The following is a 19,660-nucleotide window of genomic DNA, read 5'->3' on the forward strand; positions in this document are numbered from 1 at the left end:
AAGTCTCAGAAGCTTGGCAATGTGCTGTGCAACTCTCATCTCCCCCATGCCTAACATAATTAGAATTATGCAAAATAAGCAAATATATACAAATTGATGCAGATCACAAATTTGAATTTCCTTGGCACCAAGTTTTGGGTAAGTCTGGCTCTCCCACCCACCCTGCTTTCTGGTTCAGCCCTGAGTACATAAGGATTTGTGACATACAAGGCGCATGGGGAAAGTTAAGAAAGATTTGTCTGGAATTCTGAAATGAAGCTTGTGAAATTTTAACTTTCCTTTTCTACATACAAAGAAACATGCAGAAGCTAGTTTCTGAACAAACATGCTAGCCATGTCAGTGCTGTTGTCAGCTGTTCCTGCATCAAGCAGCTGATTCACAGTACAATTCTAGAAGCAGAGAAATCGTAATGCACTCACTTGTTGATGGTTCTTCCAAAAGTGATTTGAACTAGTGCAATTAGCGTCTTCCTCACCCACTTAAACACTAAAACAAACAAAAGCAAGCAGCACACAGAAGTCAACTCCAAGCATGCAGTTAGGGTCTACTCAAATACTCTTAAGTATATGTTCACGTTATGCTGTTTACTACGTATAAATCTGTCCCCTTTTAATTACTACAAGTGATTATGTGACTTTTCCTACTCAGCAGCCTTCATAGGGAGCCCAGACAATTTTTAAAAATGGCCAACCTTTCTAGTGAACAATTCTTTCCTAGTGCTTCCATTTGCACACAGATGGTTTGAATGTATCAGGATACAAAACTCATTTATTTATTGCTACCTATTTTCAGTGCATTTTTTTCCCTAGAAAAAATAGGCGTCGGTACTCACCACGAAGTTGTTACAGTAAGTGTCATACTTTTTAACAACAAAAAGAGGTGCTGGTACAGTGTACCCTTGAGTACCCCCTAAAAAAAAGCACTGCCTATTTTACATTGAGGATTTTAACATATAGCATGCAACACTAATACATGTTTTTCCATGTGGAAATTAGCTAAAGAGTTACACTGCTCAACATGCCCAACTTCAGAATGTTTCTTTAGAGAGTTATTTCTGCAACACAGGGGCTGCGCATTAACACTAAACCATGACTAAGACATATGCAAACGAGGTGCAGGAAACCTGATTTATGTGGGCCACGGGTAGAACAATTTTACCTGCGTAAATGTTGCAAGTGCACCTACCCAGGTCACAACCATGCTAATGCTACATGCAAAAAGCACACGTCTATGCAATGAGGTGCATGTAGAACATTTTACATACGCAAGTGCTTGATTTATGGCTCAAGTCATGTTTCCGACAAAACCACCGTCCCATATTAAAACCGAGCATGAAAATGTGGTGCATTTCTATCATCCTGATGAGTGCACTCACAGAATCATAGAATTGTAGAGTTGGAAGGAACATCACCACGGTCATCTAGTCCAACCCAACAATGAACAAGACCACTGCTTACTTCCTCGCAGCTCAAATATCTCTCCGATCAGCATGAAGCAAGGCTCAGCAAGGGCATCCCGTTTCCCATCCACATCTTCTCCATAGTCAGACAGGTCGTCATCGTCTTCAGCCTCCTCCTGGACAAACCAAACAAGCACAGGGTGGCAAAGGTGGTTCCAAAAGTTATGGCGGCCATTTTTGCTCCCCATCTAAGATAGCAATCTGAGGCTGCTCCTTCCGCCTAATGGTGGAGCCACCCACACTGTCCAAGTCTGTACCTCCAGCAAAAATTTATATGCCTGAGACAGGCATCACAAATTATTTCAAATTAAACATTTAAGTAAGAAGATACTATGTAATGCCCCTGCATATATAAATCAGCTGTCAGATCCAGATTTACGCCTCTACATCTTGTAGCCATTCAAAGGCTGTCCACTTGTTTTATGCTAATGCCAAATCTTCACTCCCATAGTCCATTATCTCTTACTCTTTCTTGCCAATGAATTAGTGAGGACAGCCATGGTAGTAAAGGTTGAGCAGAAGGGGCCACCTTGATTTGCTGAGACCAATGGTGCTTCTACAGTGGTACCTCAGGTTACAGGCGCTTCAGGTTACAGACGCTTCAGGTTACAGACTCCGCTAAGCCAGAAATAGTACCTCAGGTTAAGAACTTTGCTTCAGGATGAGAACAGAAATCGTGCAGCGGTGGCACAGCGGCAGCGGGAGGCCCCATTAGCTAAAGTGGTGCTTCAGGTTAAGAACAGTTTCAGGTTAAGAACGGATCTCCAGAATGAATTAAGTTCTTAACCAGAGGTACCACTGTATATTGACAGAAGCTTTCTAGAATACTGCCTAGGCTTTGCTGCCCAGGATTCTTGAACTGGGCAAGGCATGGCTTAGACTTGGGTCTCATGCATGCCATTGTACGTGCTTCAATCACCAAGATTTGTGTACCTGGGCACAAGCCACAATGGATTTCACAATAGCTTTCAGTGGAGCTTGAACAGTTGGTGCCAGTGAAATGTGGAGATGGCACAAACATTCATTGGCAACCTGCACTACAATTGGCAGAGCACTTTAATATGCTGTCCATTAGTTCATGTATTTAAATTAATTCTGCAGATAGTTCCATCTGAGACGCTTCCTATTTATTCTGGGTGCTCATCTACCGTAAATATTGCTCTTTGCCCACTCACCTCTTGATGAGAAAAGAAATCACCGGGAAGCCTCTCCAAAAAAGAAGCGAGTGAAAAAGAAGATTTCTTTCCCTGGACATCGATAACCTTGAGGTGTTCTGGAGAAGGGCTTAAAAAGGCATAAAGTGCTTCACTCTGACAGAGCCTTTCATCAGAAAGCAATTTCTGTGGAAAAGAAAAGCCACCACAATTGTAATTTTCTTTTTTAAGCAGAGCAGATGAAGACTCTGCATGAGGGCAAGGAGTGCTAATCAGCACTGCCGATGTCAGCCAGTCTTAAGGGTTTACAAAATCAGCAGTGATTTCTGGAATCAATACACTTCAGTAGCTCCTAGGCACATTCCTGGCAAGTATGTTAATTGAAAACAGCACAGGGGAAGCATCCTGTTTATGCTTTTCACACTGGTGCCGTCTACATGGGAAGTGGACCTACCTAACAATGGCCTCAGAGAGTTGCTAAGGGACAATCTGTAGGCTTTGCCACCAGTGTGGTCAGTAGCTAACTGGACTTCCCCCAGTAGCTGCATGTCAATGGCATGGGTAGCTGGGTGCAGGCTGCACACCCCTCTCCTTGCATATTGGTTAATTTGGGGCCATCAAATAAAGCAAATCCCATCGCCCCCTCAACAGTACTTAAAAGAAATTACTAAGATGTTTTACGTATTATTTGATCCTGAAAAAGAGTTACTTAAGCATTGGGGGGCGCGGGGGGCGCTGTGGGTTAAACCACAGAGCCTAGGACTTGCCGATCAGAAGGTTGGCGGTTCAAATCCCCGCGACGGGGTGAGCTCCCGTTGCTCGGTCCCTGCTCCTGCCAACCTAGCAGTTCGAAAGCACATCAAAGTGCAAGTAGATAAATAGGTACCGCTCTGGCGGGAAGGTAAACGGTGTTTCCGTGCGCTGCTCTGGATCGCCAGAAGCGGCTTAGTCATGCTGGCCACATGACCCAGAAGCTGTACGCCGGCTCCCTCGGCCAGTAAAGCGAGATGAGCGCCACAACCCCAGAGTCGGCCACGACTGGACCTAATGGTCAGGGGTCCCTTAAGCATTGGGGGAGGGGCTATAGGGCCAAGAGAACTCTAAAAAGATTTCCTAAGCATTTTTCTAAGGATTTCTAAGCATGGAACCCCTTGATTGCTTTCAACAGCAGTTTTGGAACTTCAATGAACTGCTCAGCAGACCAACCTATAGAAAATTTTCAGCTGCATCACTATTTGGTATTGGAGAAAAGGGTTGATTAAAGAAGTCTGGTCACGGTTGATGGTATGAGTAAGACGCAAGAATGTGGTAGGATTCCGAAACACCACAAAATCCATCGAAAGGTGAAGTGGGAGATGTGGAGCCCATCTGAGAGAGTACCTAATTTGTCCCAGAGAACGCAACAGAAAAGTAGGAGCTGTTATTGGCTACAGGCGCAGCCAACCAGAAGAAGTGTCAAGAGCTGTTCACTGCATTGGGCTGTATGCTAGAAAAACCTGCGTTTGACACCACCAGCCAGTTCTGTGTACCTGACAAGTGTACTTCTTTGATACGCTAAACATATGTAAACCTAAGTTGCACATTTAAACAGATCCAAACATATGCATCATACCTTACTATATGCCTAGGCTTGCACTCAAAATACCTCGAGTTATACATTTAAATAACATAGGCCTAAATCCAGAGCAATTTGGTCATACTAAAGTCACATAAACATCAACAATTAGTTGTTAAGTAATGCCCAATTGAAATGAATAGGACTTCAAATTCAGCTCGCTCTGGATTTGGATTGCAGTATGTGAAAAGGCCAATAAACATTGGGGGGGAATGTGAGAATATGCAATCAAGAAATTGAATTCCTTACTCTAAAGCCCATGCAATAAAGGACAATGCACCATTCTGAGTTAGTAAAATAAAACAGATATATATTGTGATTGCTGCTTCTTTGATATCTTACCTGTAAGAAGTTATTTAACTGGTTCTTTGACTTCTCCATAAATTTCTGGTCTACTGATTTAAAGGGCAGTTTGCTGAGTGAAGGCAACTGAGCTTTTTTTAATGATGGGAAGCACTAGGTGGGAGGACGGGGAAAAAAAGCAAATCACAATTATTTCTCCATTTTAATTTACACACTGTCTTTATTTTTGTCCTGTTCTATTTAGTCAGAAAGGGAAGAACTAGCTTTTGGCTCCTCTGCCTGTACCCTTGATCACCTGCAGGAACTCTTCCATCAATCAGCCAAAAAGAGTAGCTCTAAGTGCAGTACTAGGCTGCAGAAATAAGCCAATGCCAGCTTAAGGCTCATTGGAACTAACATCTTGCAAAAAAATGCAGAGTGTAATAGGTTATAAAAGGGTCAGGTCAGTGCAATTAAGCAAGTAGAAGAAAGCTGTAAAGCCTTCATACAGCCAGAATAAAAATGGCAAAATAAGAATGAACCAACAAACAGTTGGAAGGAAAAAGAATGAGCTATTGTGAAAATAATTTACTTTAGGTGTATATGAAAAGACGGAACAAAGCCTATGTTCACATTTGCCTTTCAGTGTCAGTTTAACATGTCATGATGCCTTCCGACCGCTGGCTGCTGTCACTCACACTCACATGCACACATAGTATGCCTTGCATGCTATGCCTCTTTGACTCTTGATGTGCTTAAGCCAACTCTCCAAACTAACATGAACACAGGATAAAAAGTTTTAGATACAGCATATAAGCTTATACTCTTCTAGGATGTTGAGAGCCAGTGTGGACTATGCTCTAACAAAACCAGATTAAAAGAACATAATGGTGTTTGGTGCTGCTCTGGGCTCCTTTGGGAGGAAGGGTGGGATATGAATTTAGTGAATAAATAATAAACACACAGAAGGCACCCTGTGGTTGGAATACTCCCCATGAAAGTACCAGCAGCAAAAACACAAGACAACAAAGAGAAAATTGCCAGGTTCCCTGAACAGAAAAATGTTGCTGATAAGAATCAGTAAATGATTCTAGTGAACAGAAGGGAGACAAAACACCAAGAGAGCAAAAACAAAACAGCCCAATTTTCTGCCTCACAAGAGCAGAAAAGGGGAAAGGGGACAAAAAAATGGGGCTTATGATCAGTGAAGTGATACGTTCTGAACTGCAGGAGCTCATGAAGACGACCCCCAACTTGATTCTGACCAAACTAAGCCGCCTGATATATATTTTGCTCTAGGAAGGTTTAGCGTGGTCAGAATCGAGTACATGTATACACTTTCAGAGTTATTGCTAAATACATTACTTCTGGTAAATGAGCTAGAGGAGAATCAAAATTTGTGCTCCCAGGCTTTTTAGACTTGTCTACCCATGTACTACCTGAAACCCAAGGGGTGCATTGGTTGCCAGATCTGACCCCCCCCTCCAGCTCTCCGATCCCACTATTATTGAATCTGACTGCCTGGTACTGGATAGCAGGTTGTTGTTTTTGTCGACAGACATGTCTGGCTCCTTCCCTACAATATGGAGGACAGAGGATACAGAAGTTGGCCATACAGAATATTAAAACTAAGCAAGAGCAATTTCCACATGTTCTCCATACCTCACTGAGTTTCCTATGTAGGCTTTGAAACTCGCTGAGCTTTCGGAGTACCGTCCATTCCTTAGCTTCAACGCTGCCAATCTCTTGTAAACTCACCATGACAGAGTAACAGGGCACTTGTTCACCATTTTCTTCTATGACCTAAAACAGAGAAAGGGTATTATTATTATTATTATTATTACATCATCATCATACTGGAAAAGGATATGCATGCACACCTACATGACAGAAAGGTTCCACTTATTTATATATTTTTTTTAATAGAAGAAATCCATACTTCGCTGGAATTTATGAAGGCTTTCCACATGCCGAAATTCTCACACCACCAATCTGTTCTTTCAATGTGCAATTGAAGGTCACCGTGTTCTCGCTCCATCAGAGTGATTTCATCCTTCAGTTTAGAAACAATCTGCCAAGGAGGGGAGAAACCACTTGTTATTACCGGTTATCATATTCCTTCCTTCCTTCCTTCCTTCCTTCCTTCCTTCCTTCCTTCCTTCCTTCCTTTTTTTAAAGAAAATCTACACAACTATTGCAACAGATCACTCTGGTGCATGTACTGAAGGAAACAGATTAAAATGTGTAGCAATAAGGAAGAGAAATAAAAAACTGTCAGGGAGTGGAAGGGAAAGAGGCAAGGAATTTAGTAAAAGCTCCCAAACCGATTCCCCATCTAAATGACTCTGTCTTGACATAGCAGTACTGCTTAAAAGGTCATGCATAATTTGCTTAAGGTCACGTATAGTTTAGAAATGAAAAGCAAATTAAGCCCTGAAACATAATGATAAATGAAGATTTAGTGCTGAGTTCATGAAAGATAGGGGGAAGGGGGAAATCACTACAGAAAAGTTTTTAAAAGATGCTGTGAACTAAAAAAATCAAAAATACTTAAGATATTGTCCAGCACTAATTCACTTAGATATTTTTTTTGGCCGGGGGGGGGGGGAGGGACGGGACAGTAGGCTGTCAGACAGCTGGGGAAAAAATGCACATTCAGCAACCTAATACATAATCTATGCAGAGAGGTCCAACATCATGGTGCAGAATTAGATTGTAAAGAGGCTTTGGAATCTTTGGACCTTAAAAAGCATGGTTATGCTACACACTATTTTTATGGGTACACACAGAATATTGTGTTTATCTGTAAAACTGTAACAAAGGCCAAGTGGCAATTGCATGACTTCAGATGAATGCATCACATAAGATGCATGAACCCAGGAATGTGACCTAAAGGTAAAGGTAAAGGGAGCCCTGACCATTAGGTCCAGTCGTAACCGACTCTGGGGTTGCGGCGCTCATCTCGCTTTACTGGCTGAGGGAGCCGGCGTACAGCTTCCGGGTCATGTGGCCAGCATGACTAAGCTGCTTCTGGCGAACCAGAGCAGCACACAGAAACGCCATTTACTTTCCCGCCAGAGTAGTACCTATTTATCTACTTGCACTTTGACGTGTTTTCAAACTGCTAGGTTGGCAGAAATCTGACTTAGCCATGCCTTAGTTGTTATATCGCAGCAACATTGCTTTTGATGTTAATGTATGAAGCCCAAGGATGCACTCAAGGATCTGAAAGTGCTGAGGTGGTACTGTGGTTGATTTTACTGAATCATGTGAGCAGGAAAAGTGAAATAGAATAGAAGAGGCTTATACTTGATCAAAAAATACACGAGTAACCAACTACCAACAATTTTTGATAAGCAACTCCCATAAAGGCAGTTTTACTAAAAATATATATGTTTTTATTGATTCTCCATTGCTCATGGTAACAACAATAAAACAACAAAAATTAAAATCTTTAAAAACTTCTGGGTCATTTGACAACGTCTTACTCCAGAGGTTAGTTTAGTAGAACTCTCCACAGACTGCCATGTGTCAAAGGCAGGTTGTGAACATGGTCCTCTTGCTGTATGAAGTCATGGAACGGTTGCCAAGTATTTTAAAATTAAAGAGGTTTGATATCCCCTTGATTGCTCATATCAGAACAAAAACCAGTTCTTACTGTTATACCAGTAAACACGTCAGATTAATTCCATGTGGCAACTTTTCTCAACACAGCTGCAAAGCACCGAATAATATTTTCCTGTGATATTACAATCAACCCACAAGGCAGGACCTTCCATGCCAACATCTAGGACTTTGTATCATTTTGTGTCTCATTTACCAAACCAAAGAGCAAGCACTGGTGCAGAACTGGAGAAGCAGGCAGGAATGCAGGTTTGATTCTATGCCATCCAAAAGGCCCATAGACCCTCATGCAGCATTTCAGAAATGCTAGAAAGCCCCACTGTCTATTCCACATTGTCACTAAAGTTCATAGTTCAGCAGTGGAGCACCAGCTTTACATGCAGAATGTCCAGAGCTCAATTTCTGGCATCTCCAGTTAAAGAATATCAGGTAATAGATTTGAGAAAGATCTATGCTTGAGTCCTTGGAGAAGAACCAGGGTCAGCTGGAACTGACAATTACTGGGTTATAAGCAATCAAAGATCTGATTCTGTGTCAGACGGCTACATATGTACTTATATTCACTGACAGAACAACACTGCAACCCGCATAAATTGCTAAGATCAGATTTTTAGGGTGCTGAGAAGGAAACAATATTAAAGATTGTATATCAATGCCTTTGTAGAACAATCAGTGGCTAATGAGAAGCCTGGAAAACAGCACCTTCCAAATTATTTTTTGAAGTGAAAGCTCTCTAGAGTCTATCTACATGTCTACTCTGAAACACAGTCTGCTAGTATAATGCATATAAATAACAAAGCCACAAACCTTTTTGTCAGGTTTTGGTGAACTGCAGAGAGAATTTAGAGCTTGTCTCTTATATTCAAGTCTGTCATTTAGCTGACGTAGCTTATTCACAGCGTAACTGGCCTGCTCATTAATTCCGGAGCTTCCTTCATCAATAACCTCTTCACAAACTTGGTTCTAGAAGAGAAAGCCAACAGTGATCCATATATGCTAAAGTATAATCCATTAACTTGACTACCTGGTTTAACACACATTGTCTAAGCAGAAGTAAATAACCATGCCATCTAGAATGAGATCCCTCCTCAAATCACAAAGCTCACAGGTTAACCTTGAGCCAGCCACTATCTCACAGCCTAAATTACATCATGGTTGTTGTGAAAGTTAACATGAAGTGGGAAAAGGACTATGAATGCTGGCCTAAAAGGGGTTTGATGGAAGACGTGTCTATCACTTACTCTTAGCCACAATAATTAAATGGAAGCTCCAGGTTCAGAGACAACACACCCAGTTGTTGGGGCAATAGTAGGAAGAGCTATTGCTGCCTGGCCACTTTTGGAAACAAAGATAGACTAAGATGGACCTTTGGTCTGATCCCCTAGCGCTTATGATCCATGTCCCCCAATATTATTATGCTATCAAATATTCTAGTTTTTTACCCAGTTTATCTTCCATGGCATCTGTAAGCATCACTCACCACTTCATCTTTGTCGTCAGATGTCATCTGAACGGTACTCCTCTCTTCTTCCTTCTTGATCAGCCTCTCATACAAATCGCTGACAAGGAACGATGGGTAGTACCTGTCCTTCAGTGTTTCATAAACATCAGTCTGGATTTTGTAAAACACCTCAATGCCTTTGTTGCCTACAAGGCTCTGCTGTATCTCTTTATACAGTGACTTTTCCACAGTAATCTCTCTGCCTTCCACAAAGAAATCCTGATAGATTCGACTCACAAGTTGAGGTATTTCAGCCTAAGGAGGAAGAAAAACCAACAAGAAGAGATGCATCCATCATAATCAAGAACCATGCAGTTAAATATATGTTTGTTTATCCTATTCGGTTCTCTGAAGAATGACCCTTGGTTTTCAATATTTGTAAGCATACAGCAAATAATTATAATCATAATCCAGAGTACAGCATACTCAAACAGAAAGCAAGAAGGATCACACCCCATGCAGGTTTGTCTTTATTCCTTTTCATATTGCTGATCCTCAGCAACACATGGTAGGGAGATCACAGCAGCAGACTTTTTCTGCGTGTGAACACTAAAAAATTATTTAAAAAATACCAGTGATCTGAAAGATTAAGTGTTAACTGTTTATGTTTTCGAACAGTCCATTTTCTTTACTCATTTCATGAAACAGGGAATTGATTTTTAAATTTGGCCTGACTTTTGCCACACCAGCACAACTGACTGGACTGATAAAATATCTAGGAGCAGTTTATATGCAATCTGAATACTAAAGCCAATGCCAACTTTTTATATATAACTTTTTATACTGGTTTACAATTAAAAGTCTTGCCAAAAATATATATATTTCCAATAACAAGGTATGACATACGTTTATCTACTTTGTACCTTGTTAGCATTCTTCAAGTATTCCACGGATTCCCAATAGCTGATCAAAGATCTCTTATCCACTCTTTCCATGTATGTTCGGAAGTGCTCTCTGTAGGGTGGGTTGCACAAAATATCCTCAAATTGAAGAATCTGGAGGGGGGAGGGGGACAATTAATGACATTATTTCAATTAAGTAATCTAGTTCACAGGTTACAAACCTCATTAAGCGCACTTATTATTGACAAAGTGGATTAAGGCTGGAATGATCAGCAGAGATAATCCAAGATTCTGGATTCATTGTTTTTTATACCTTACCATTTTCCCAGCACTCTGATAAAAATCTCAGGAGACATTAAAAATGTTTCATGGATGCAGAGATCATCAGTGCCATCTCCACAAGGGCCCCTCTTAGCACATGCAAGAATGTTTTTGTGTATACTAGGTTCAGCAGCAGCAGCAGCTCCTTGTACTGTGTTGGAAGCCGTTTTAATTTATTACTTATTAATTACATTTATAACCTACCCTTCTCTATATGGTCCCTGGGAGGAGTTGATACATAACTGCACAAAACATTTTTTTTAAAAAAGGTCTTTCTGAGCACCTCCGTTTTAAACCATTTCAAACTTCTTCAAAGGGCTGGACAAACATGAGTTTTGAATCCCCCCCCCCCCAGTTCCAAGGAAAAGTGTCGAGCAGTAAGGAATTGTATCCAGAAATTGGGGGGAATAACTGAGCAGCTCATCACACAGCTTTCTGGATAGACAACCAAATACTAAAAACATAATAAGCAATTGTTTATTCCAAAGAAGCAGATATAGTATTCTGCTGTTAACCTCTTAAAAAATGGTGCGAAGGTACGCTATGTTGCACAGCCTTAAAGACAATTTTCATGAGTGTTCATGACACAACTGCTAAGACAATGCCCTACCTGATCACACACCAATACAAGGAATTAAGGAACACACTATAATAATTTTCCTTTGTGTATCTTCAGAAAGAGTGACTCATTCACCCAATCCAGAAGTTCTATGAATTTTGCAGAACTCCTCCATATAGTAGAGCCCCAAAGTGTGCAAAGTTTATTCCATTCTCTTCTGTGTCACTGATGGCTCCATATGCAAGAGTAGCCCCAACTCCGCTTCTAATCTATACAATTTCCTGGTTGAAGAGCTTTTCCTCACCTCACCTTTAGTTTTGCAATCTGGAGCTGTAGCAGTTATGTGTAAAACCACCAGCAGGACAATCTTAGGCATGCTTACCTTTAAATAAGTCCCAAATAAATAGGCAGGACTTGCTTCCAGCAAACATGTCTGAAACTAGAGCATTAACAGCTTAAGCACTAGCTCATATAGCTTCACGCTGAGCTGCGAATGAGACACTGGAATCCACTGCTGTGCTGCAATTGTTACAATGCAGAAACAATGAACCAAGAACTCAAGAAGCAACTTAACTGGAGTGGAGGGAAATAAACCTTCTAAAGTGTTCCTTATCAGCACAGTTATATGCCTGCTGATTTGCTATCTGTAACCAAAATCTAGTGGCTGGAAGGGCAAGCAAAATGTTCAGCATGAAAAAAATACATCTGTTCTGGAGGCTCAAAGTATTTCCTGAAAGACCCCAGAAAAACATGGTTGTTCCTGTTCATTTCACCACCTGAATCAGCTATAGCTTCAGCGTTGATTAAAATAAATTGAACTCCTCCTTCCTGTTAACAAGCAATGCTGCCAGGTAGCTGGTAAGATTTGGCTGAGAGATGGTGGTTGATTTTTAGCCAGCAACAACCAATGTGGAACTGCAGCTGCAGCTGCAGAGACTGCATGCAAGAGCGCCACCTTGTTAGTAGAAGGGGAGCCCTGCAGGGGTGTCCTATAATAAATAATAATAATAATATTGGTGGCTGTTTGAATTTATTTACCTACCCTACACCCTAAGTTCCTAAGGAGGGTTGCCACAATTTAAAAATACGACATTAAAACCAGTTTAAAACAACTTACTATCACAAAAACAGGATGCATCCTTAAAGTACACATCTCAGGGTTATGTTTTAGAGGCCAGGGTAAAGAGAGCATTCAGTGAGAAGGGCCATTCAATAGTGAAGGTGCCAGATGAAGGTTCCACAACTTAGGTGCTGCCACAGAGAATGTCCTCCTGCAGGCCACCACCATGAACTTCTGAATGCAATGGTACTACTGAGAAAGCCCCCTCTGCTGTTCTTAGCACCTGAGAGGGTCTGTAGGGAACCAGATGGTCTTTCCAAAATTTGGCACCTGAGTCGTTTAGGGCTTCAGACATTAACATGAGCACCTTGAATTAGCTCTGGAAACAAGGTGGCAACCAATGCTCCTGCTTTAAAACAGGGGTTATGAGGGATCTAAACCCCATAAAGTAACGTGGCCATTGCATTTTGGACACAGCAGGAGCAGGATTTTAGTCGCTGCACATTTCCTGGGTCTTCTCTCTCCCACAAAATTATTAAAACCTTGCTCTGGGCACTCGTCTACCCAATTCTTCCTGACCTGGCCTTTTTTTTCTATGCACGAAAGGTGCACAGTGGGAAACAGGTGCCACTCGTGTGCACCGGAGGTCCCACCACAAACATTTTAGACTCCTTTTGCACAGCCCTAAGCCACCACAAGGGGGACACGTTGTACCTGGTGGGTGGGGAATTCATAGCAAAATGTACCCTACCTCATTGAAGCTAGCCTTGGAGAAGCCCAACAACCTGTTCTCAGACTGGCAGGGTACTGAAAAGGCATGGAAATCTTTGGCAATGTCTGGCTCTCCAAAGCTAAAATGGAACAAGAGGGGCTAAAAATCTTGTTCTGGCCACTCCAGAACATCTACTTGACTCTTCTTGCCCTTCCCTTTTTCTCTATACGTTCAATTTACTCTTAAAAATGTCAACGTCTCTGTAAACTGGACTCTTTGAAGAGGAATTTGTTATGCGTACCAGGCAAACAGATTTGACAGTTATTGACAGGATTCTTTTTTCCCCTTTAAATGGAAGGAAGTAGAAGGCCACTCTCCCTCCGGTGATTCTTACTGCTAACCATCTTAAAACTAAATTCAGCCACTATATATTTCATCCGCTTGTTTAAATAGCTCATTCCCTCTAAACCTATTTAGATGCTTCTAAATCCCCAAGGCAGGGGGAGTCAAATCCAAGGGCATATAAAAAAATGCCACAGGATAATAAAAGCAAAAACACAACTCAGTCTGAAATATTATTGCAATGCAATCACTGGCGCTCTTGTTGTACTTTATTAATTCAGTACTGTGAGGAGTGGTACTCGTTTGCAAATATTTCTTCACAGATTGACTTGCTTTAAAGTAAGAAAGGAATAAAAAAATGAATTAGATGTATCATTATCATGGTAGAAGAGGCTGCGGTTTTTATGCTTTGGCTGCAAGCATTCGTGCCAGTTTTACCAAATTTTTGCACAATCCTAATTGCATTTACTCCGAAACAAGACCCACTGTTGTCAGTAGAAGCTGCATCCAAGTGAGATGCTTTGAACTGCAGTCAACACAGATACAGTTTTTAAAATGCCTTCTCTTCCAAGCATGTGAAATTTGTATAGTCCTTGAACAAGGCTGAAATGTTCTCACAAGGTCTTGGAAATTCCAGTACCCTTGGTGCCCTGCAATAAACTGAAAGCAGACAGCTATGCTGGGACACAGGCAAGAATCCTGTCACGTGATTGGCTATGAACTAGAAGATCTAATTTTAGAGCTAGTCCACAGCTACGGTGTGTCCCTTTAAGCTTTTTAAAGTCAAGTACCTTCAAACTCACGGATGAAAATTCAACAGGTGCCCTTTAACTCTGCCGCATCTCAGGAGGAGTTGAGAGTTGAGATAAAGAACCTTTCAGTCTTGGTCCTGTGTATATTTACTCAGAATTAGTCCCACTGAATCCAAGGAGACTTAATTCTAAATGCATGCACACAGAATTGCAGCCATGTGGTCCAATCATGTCCACATTTACCTGGAAGCATGACAATTTGTGTTGACTGGGGTAGTATCCTTATTGTTACCTGTGAAGTCAACATAGGACAACCTTCGCTGCTCAAATATTCTGCCAAAGCACAGCTGGAACATATAAATTGTTTTATTTTATTATGAAATGTGGAGTTTCTTCCCCATGCCAACCGTGTGCCCAAATATATGATTCACATATATGTCATGACAAAATATTTGACAAACTGACTTAGGTAAGCTACTAAAATTATGTACTACATTTCAATATAGCACAATTTTTATAAGAAAGAGGGCCATTGTGGCCTGTAGTATGAGAGCCATTATGTTGACTATAGAACAGGAGTCCCAGCTTTTAAAGGCTTTCCAAAGAAGTTGACAATTTCCACTAAAACTGCAGGAGGGGGGAGAATACCATACAAAAACAGCCACATGAAAAATAAAATTCTGGACGAGTATATGCTTTTAGGGACTTGCACCCTTGTTTGCAAGTTCTGCAACACTTGAAGAACACAGAACAAGGGTATCTTCTGGATCTCGTGCTGAACTTTACAATCAGTGAGACTCCACGCTGCTTTCCATAGTCAGTGTGGTGACTGGAAGTTTCTCTCTATTCTTCCAAACTTTGACAATGCCTGGGGAATCCCCTGACCTCGTGCTTAGCCTTGGGAAACAGAAATAGAAGCACTGGCAAGGTCACAGTCCCTACAAATTTAATGTGATGAGGACAAATCCCTGCACGGTTGCACTGGGCTTCAAGAGGTGCTCCCGGCTCCTCTGAAACTCAAGAGCAGCACTGCAGCGAAGACCTCCGTGCTCCCACTTTATGGAGAGCAAGGGTCAACAGCAGGCAAAAAATTCCGGCTGGCTCTTGAAGCTAGTCAATATTTGTGAACGGTGCTAGAGTCATCAGAGAGAGTCAGGTGCAGGCCTTGCCAATGTCCCTGATAGCAGGCTCACATAAGATATTTTGAACTTTCCAAAGGAAGTGAAAGATAACAAGTACAGAATGTTTGAGGGCGGAGGGGGGAAAGATAAATCTCTGCATTGTTTACAAAAGCCACAACCTTTCCTTCGTGCAAACAGGTAGCCGCTGAAGTACTGAGACTCCTCCAGTTTGCCTGCATTTACTTCCAGTCAGGTCCTATAACATGATGCAGAAAAAGCTGCACCAATGCCACTCAGAGAGAGAGAGAGAGAGAGATGGAGAAGGAAGGAAGGAAGGAAGGAAGGAAGGAAGGAAGGAAGGAAGGAAGGATGGAAGGAACACACAAACAGAGCCAGCATGCCTACCTTCTGGTTCTGTGGGCCATCACTATCATCAAAGATGCCATCTTCTTGCTGGTCATAATCAGGACCTCCCAGAAGCCGTATTCGCTTTTCGCACTGCTTTTTTGCTACAGTTAGTTGGTTAATATACCTCTTCATGTTCCGGGCTCTCAGATGGTCAGCTTTCATTGCAGCCGTCTCTTTACCTTTACTCTCTATCAAAAACAATTGTTAAAAAATTAATTTTTTGAACTTAAAAAGGTCAGCATGTCAACAAATTTTGAAGAATGGCTTCAAAAAACAAAAAACAAAAAAAGACCTTGTGGTAAAAGTCGGGACTGTCTCCTAGTGCCAAGGTATTACAGTTCACAAAAGTAGCTTTTCGTTTCTTTCCTTTATGCCACAAACAGCTAACAGAGATACAAATTGTGCAAGCTGACTAATAAACTTTATTGGTCCACAACACTTTTTATCATCATAGAAATGCATTGTTCATAAACGGTTTACATGTTAGCTTTTTATTATTATTTTCACCCCTAAAACATCTAAGAGTCATGTGGCACCTTAAAAATAAACAAGCATATTACAGCACAAGGTTTTCTAGGCTACAGTCGACTTCATCAGATGTTGTGAAAGGAGAATTGTTAAGGCCGCTCCACTTCCGGGTGGGGCGGTGTTGCGGGCGGGCCACGTGGCCTCCCACACACAGCAGGGGCTGGGCTAAGCCCCTGCATCATTGGGGAGACCCTGGCCGCATCACACACCCCTTCCCATTCAACATTTTGGCCTTGCTATGGATCTTGGCTGGTTGCCTGTTGAGGGGGCCTGGTAGGAATTTTCCCACTTGGCAAATTGGCACTGGCCATTTGGTTTTCACCTACCTCTTAGCAACCGTCACAACTTTTGTAAGGTTTGGCAGTTAGGCATTGGTAAAACCTGGTTCGGGGGAGGGGAAGTATGGCCAACACCCGCCCCTCCATTTTTAAGGGTATTCCACTAAAGGGATCCGGGATGTATGGATCTTGTCCAAAGCCCAGGTAGGGGCTAGGGCCATGCCACGACCCCATCAGGGACCCTGGGGGAGCTCTAGTTGATGTACAACAACAGGGCTCCCCCTATTGGTGGTTGACCCTTACTGGACTACCTGCATGGTGGGCAGGAGTCAGATGTAGTTCCAATGCCTAAGCCAATACCGCTCACATTCTGTAACCAATAAAGTTGTGGCCCAAATTTGCCCATTTAACCTAATATACTGTGTCCAGGTTCAACATGAGGGAGAGGCCTCGGGGTCTTGACATGAAACAGTGAGGTCAGAGAGGCATCTTCAAAACAAAACCGATAAAATGCACATCCATATAGGTTGGCCACAGTCTTTGTCCCACCAGAAAAGAAAATATACTACATTCTCAGTAATCACTTATCTCTTCATAGTTAGCAATTTTCAAAAGATCAGTTGTATGTAAATCTTAGGTGAAAATAAGGAAGGAGTCAAGGGTGGGGGATGTGCTCTTGCTTCCTTGAACATGAAACACTGAAATCAATAGTGAAGGATATCCTGTACACACAAAAAAGCATGTTTAATTGTAAGTGATGTTTCTACAGCAACCATCCCAAACTGATGAGGGCACTTGCTAGAATCTAAAATTACTAAAATAACCCCTCCTTAACAGGAATATTCCAAGATCTCATGGATAGCTTTCTTAATTACAGTGGAACCGTGGTTCTCTAATAGCTTAGTTGACGAACAAATTGGCTCCCGAACGCCAAAAACCCAGAAGTAAGTGTTACGGTTTTCGAACGTTTTTCAGAAGCCAAACGTCTGATGCGGCTGTTGGCTATTGTTTCCAGGGCGCCTGCACCAATCGGAAGCTGTGCCTTGGTTTTCGAATGTTTCGGAAGTTGAATGGACTTCCGGAACGGATTATGTTCGAGAACCAAGGTACCACTGTATAATCAAATTTAACCTAGGTAACAAAGCTATGAGTTTGACCAAACTGTGGGAGGCAGTAGAAGACAGGAGTGCCTGGTGTGCTCTGGTCTATGGGGTCACAAAGAGTCGGACACGACTAAACGACAACAACAAAGCTATGAAATATAAGTTTGCCAACTATTATTGATCTTGCTGGATGAAAACATTCCTCAAACATTCAGATCAGTTCTGGCGGCCATGAACAGATGGGAGAGTTATACTGTTTTTATAATACAACAGTTCTGATCAACCAGGAAACCATTTGAGCAGGTTTTAATTGTTCTTTGAGGCAAAATTCAGGAAGTCTCTTTGTCCTACAGTTTAAATTTTGTTTATACAAATGTCTAAAAATATGCAGATGAACTTTCAGAACAACCAGTGACACATGTTTTAAGATGAAAGAAAACAGGTGTTTCCTTCAGGGAGCCTAACATGGTTCTCAAGGCTAGTTTTGCTCCATTTAGCTCAGTAACAGAACAGAGTATTAATTGAAGATATTTAAATAAACCCTCTGTTAACTACAAGAAAGAGATTACAAAATTAGCAAAAGAATATAAATGCCTGATCACAACCAGAACCAAAAAAATCTGCATTTGCGGAAACACATCTGCCATAATAAAAAGTGAACCACTGCAAAGCACTAATTACAGAATAGTAAGTGATGAATTAATTAGCCTCCTTTATACGCTTCAGGTACTTTACGTACATTAGGAGCTCTCCTCAGGCACACAAGAGGTGCTTCTCGCAAAATGACTGCTAACCAACTTCAAGTCCATGAGATACAAGTTACAAATACAGTGGTACTGAAGCCTTGGAAGTCGAACACAATCCGTTCCGGAAGTCTGTTCAACTTCCAAAACGGTTCGTAAACCAAGGTGTGGGCTTCCGATTGGCTGCAAAAATTGGCTTCCAAAAATAGTTCGCAAACCGGAACAGTCACTTCCAGGTCTGCGATGTTCGGGAGCCAAAACGTTAAAGAACTAAGCTGTTTGAAAACCAAGGGAGCGTACATGGTTCATCTCTCTCTCTCTCGCCAAGACATTTTGCTGCCTGAGGTGAAGGGGAAGGTGGCAGTTCACATAGATGTCAAATACAGTAGCAATTTAATCTGAGACAAAAGTCTAGTTTAGGGGGTCCAGGACAGGTTATGTGGTGCACACAGTTCTCATGTTATTCTGCCTGGTGCAGAATATTCTGCCTGGCACATCCTCACAACAACCTGTAAGGCGGGGACAGAAAATAACTGGCCCAAGATTAGCCAGTTAACTTTATATTCAAGATTTGAGCCTAGGCCTTCCCAGTTCTATGGCTTGTCCACAAATGTGGAATCACACCAGCCTGACTTCCCCATAAAAGTAGAGGCGTCCTGTTATTCTGGACCTTTCCCTCTTTAAATAATCAAATCAAATACCCAAATCACAAAAAAATCTGCATGTAAAGTGGAAAAGGCCCCGGACAACTGGCTATAAAAGAACAACAACCTATAAGCCTATCTCCCCCAAACATTCAAAATGAATGAAAGAGAAAAACTTTGATACTGTGCCCAAGATGCAAAAAATAAATTCAAACCATAGTGTTTGGAATTCGCAAGTTATTGTTTGCTTTTTATTTATCTATTGCTTCCCACAAGGCATCCCCAAATGATTTACAATACAATACTTTTTGAGCTATTATAAATAATAATTTGAAATTTAAACACCTAAGCATTTCCCCCCTCAATCCCTTTGATCTCTCCTCAAGGCACAGAATCAAGGTGGTTTGTTTTTTTCATAACAATGCATCCTAACTAGAACCTTTTGGCCATAATACATCATTGCAGTACCTTTGAGGACTAACAAATTTATTACAGCATCAGCTTTCATGGATTCTAGTCCATGTCTTAATCACAGGATTCAAACATTTCGAACAGCCCCTATTCTACAGAGTATATTTACAAAACTGGATATATGCAACGTTTTTTGTATT

General features: G+C 41.6%; 1 protein-coding gene across 1 annotated transcript in view; it reads right to left on the reverse strand.

Annotated features, from left to right (window-relative positions):
- The window catches only part of SNX25 (sorting nexin 25), a 50,797-nt gene that overhangs the window by 3,088 nt on the left and 28,049 nt on the right, over positions 1 to 19,660 (reverse strand). Inside the window, exons 7-16 of the mRNA XM_081875688.1 lie at positions 15,751 to 15,941; positions 10,500 to 10,631; positions 9,616 to 9,891; positions 8,943 to 9,098; positions 6,451 to 6,582; positions 6,174 to 6,314; positions 4,572 to 4,685; positions 2,636 to 2,800; positions 1,459 to 1,576; positions 421 to 487 (exon numbers count right to left, since the gene is read on the reverse strand). Of these exons, the coding sequence (XP_081731814.1) occupies positions 421 to 487; positions 1,459 to 1,576; positions 2,636 to 2,800; positions 4,572 to 4,685; positions 6,174 to 6,314; positions 6,451 to 6,582; positions 8,943 to 9,098; positions 9,616 to 9,891; positions 10,500 to 10,631; positions 15,751 to 15,941 (1,492 nt within the window). The remainder of the gene's footprint in view (positions 1 to 420; positions 488 to 1,458; positions 1,577 to 2,635; positions 2,801 to 4,571; positions 4,686 to 6,173; positions 6,315 to 6,450; positions 6,583 to 8,942; positions 9,099 to 9,615; positions 9,892 to 10,499; positions 10,632 to 15,750; positions 15,942 to 19,660) is intronic.

The sequence above is a fragment of the Podarcis erhardii genome (assembly GCF_964252035.2).
Source record: "Podarcis erhardii genome assembly, chromosome: 9".
NCBI lineage: Eukaryota > Metazoa > Chordata > Lepidosauria > Squamata > Lacertidae > Podarcis > Podarcis erhardii.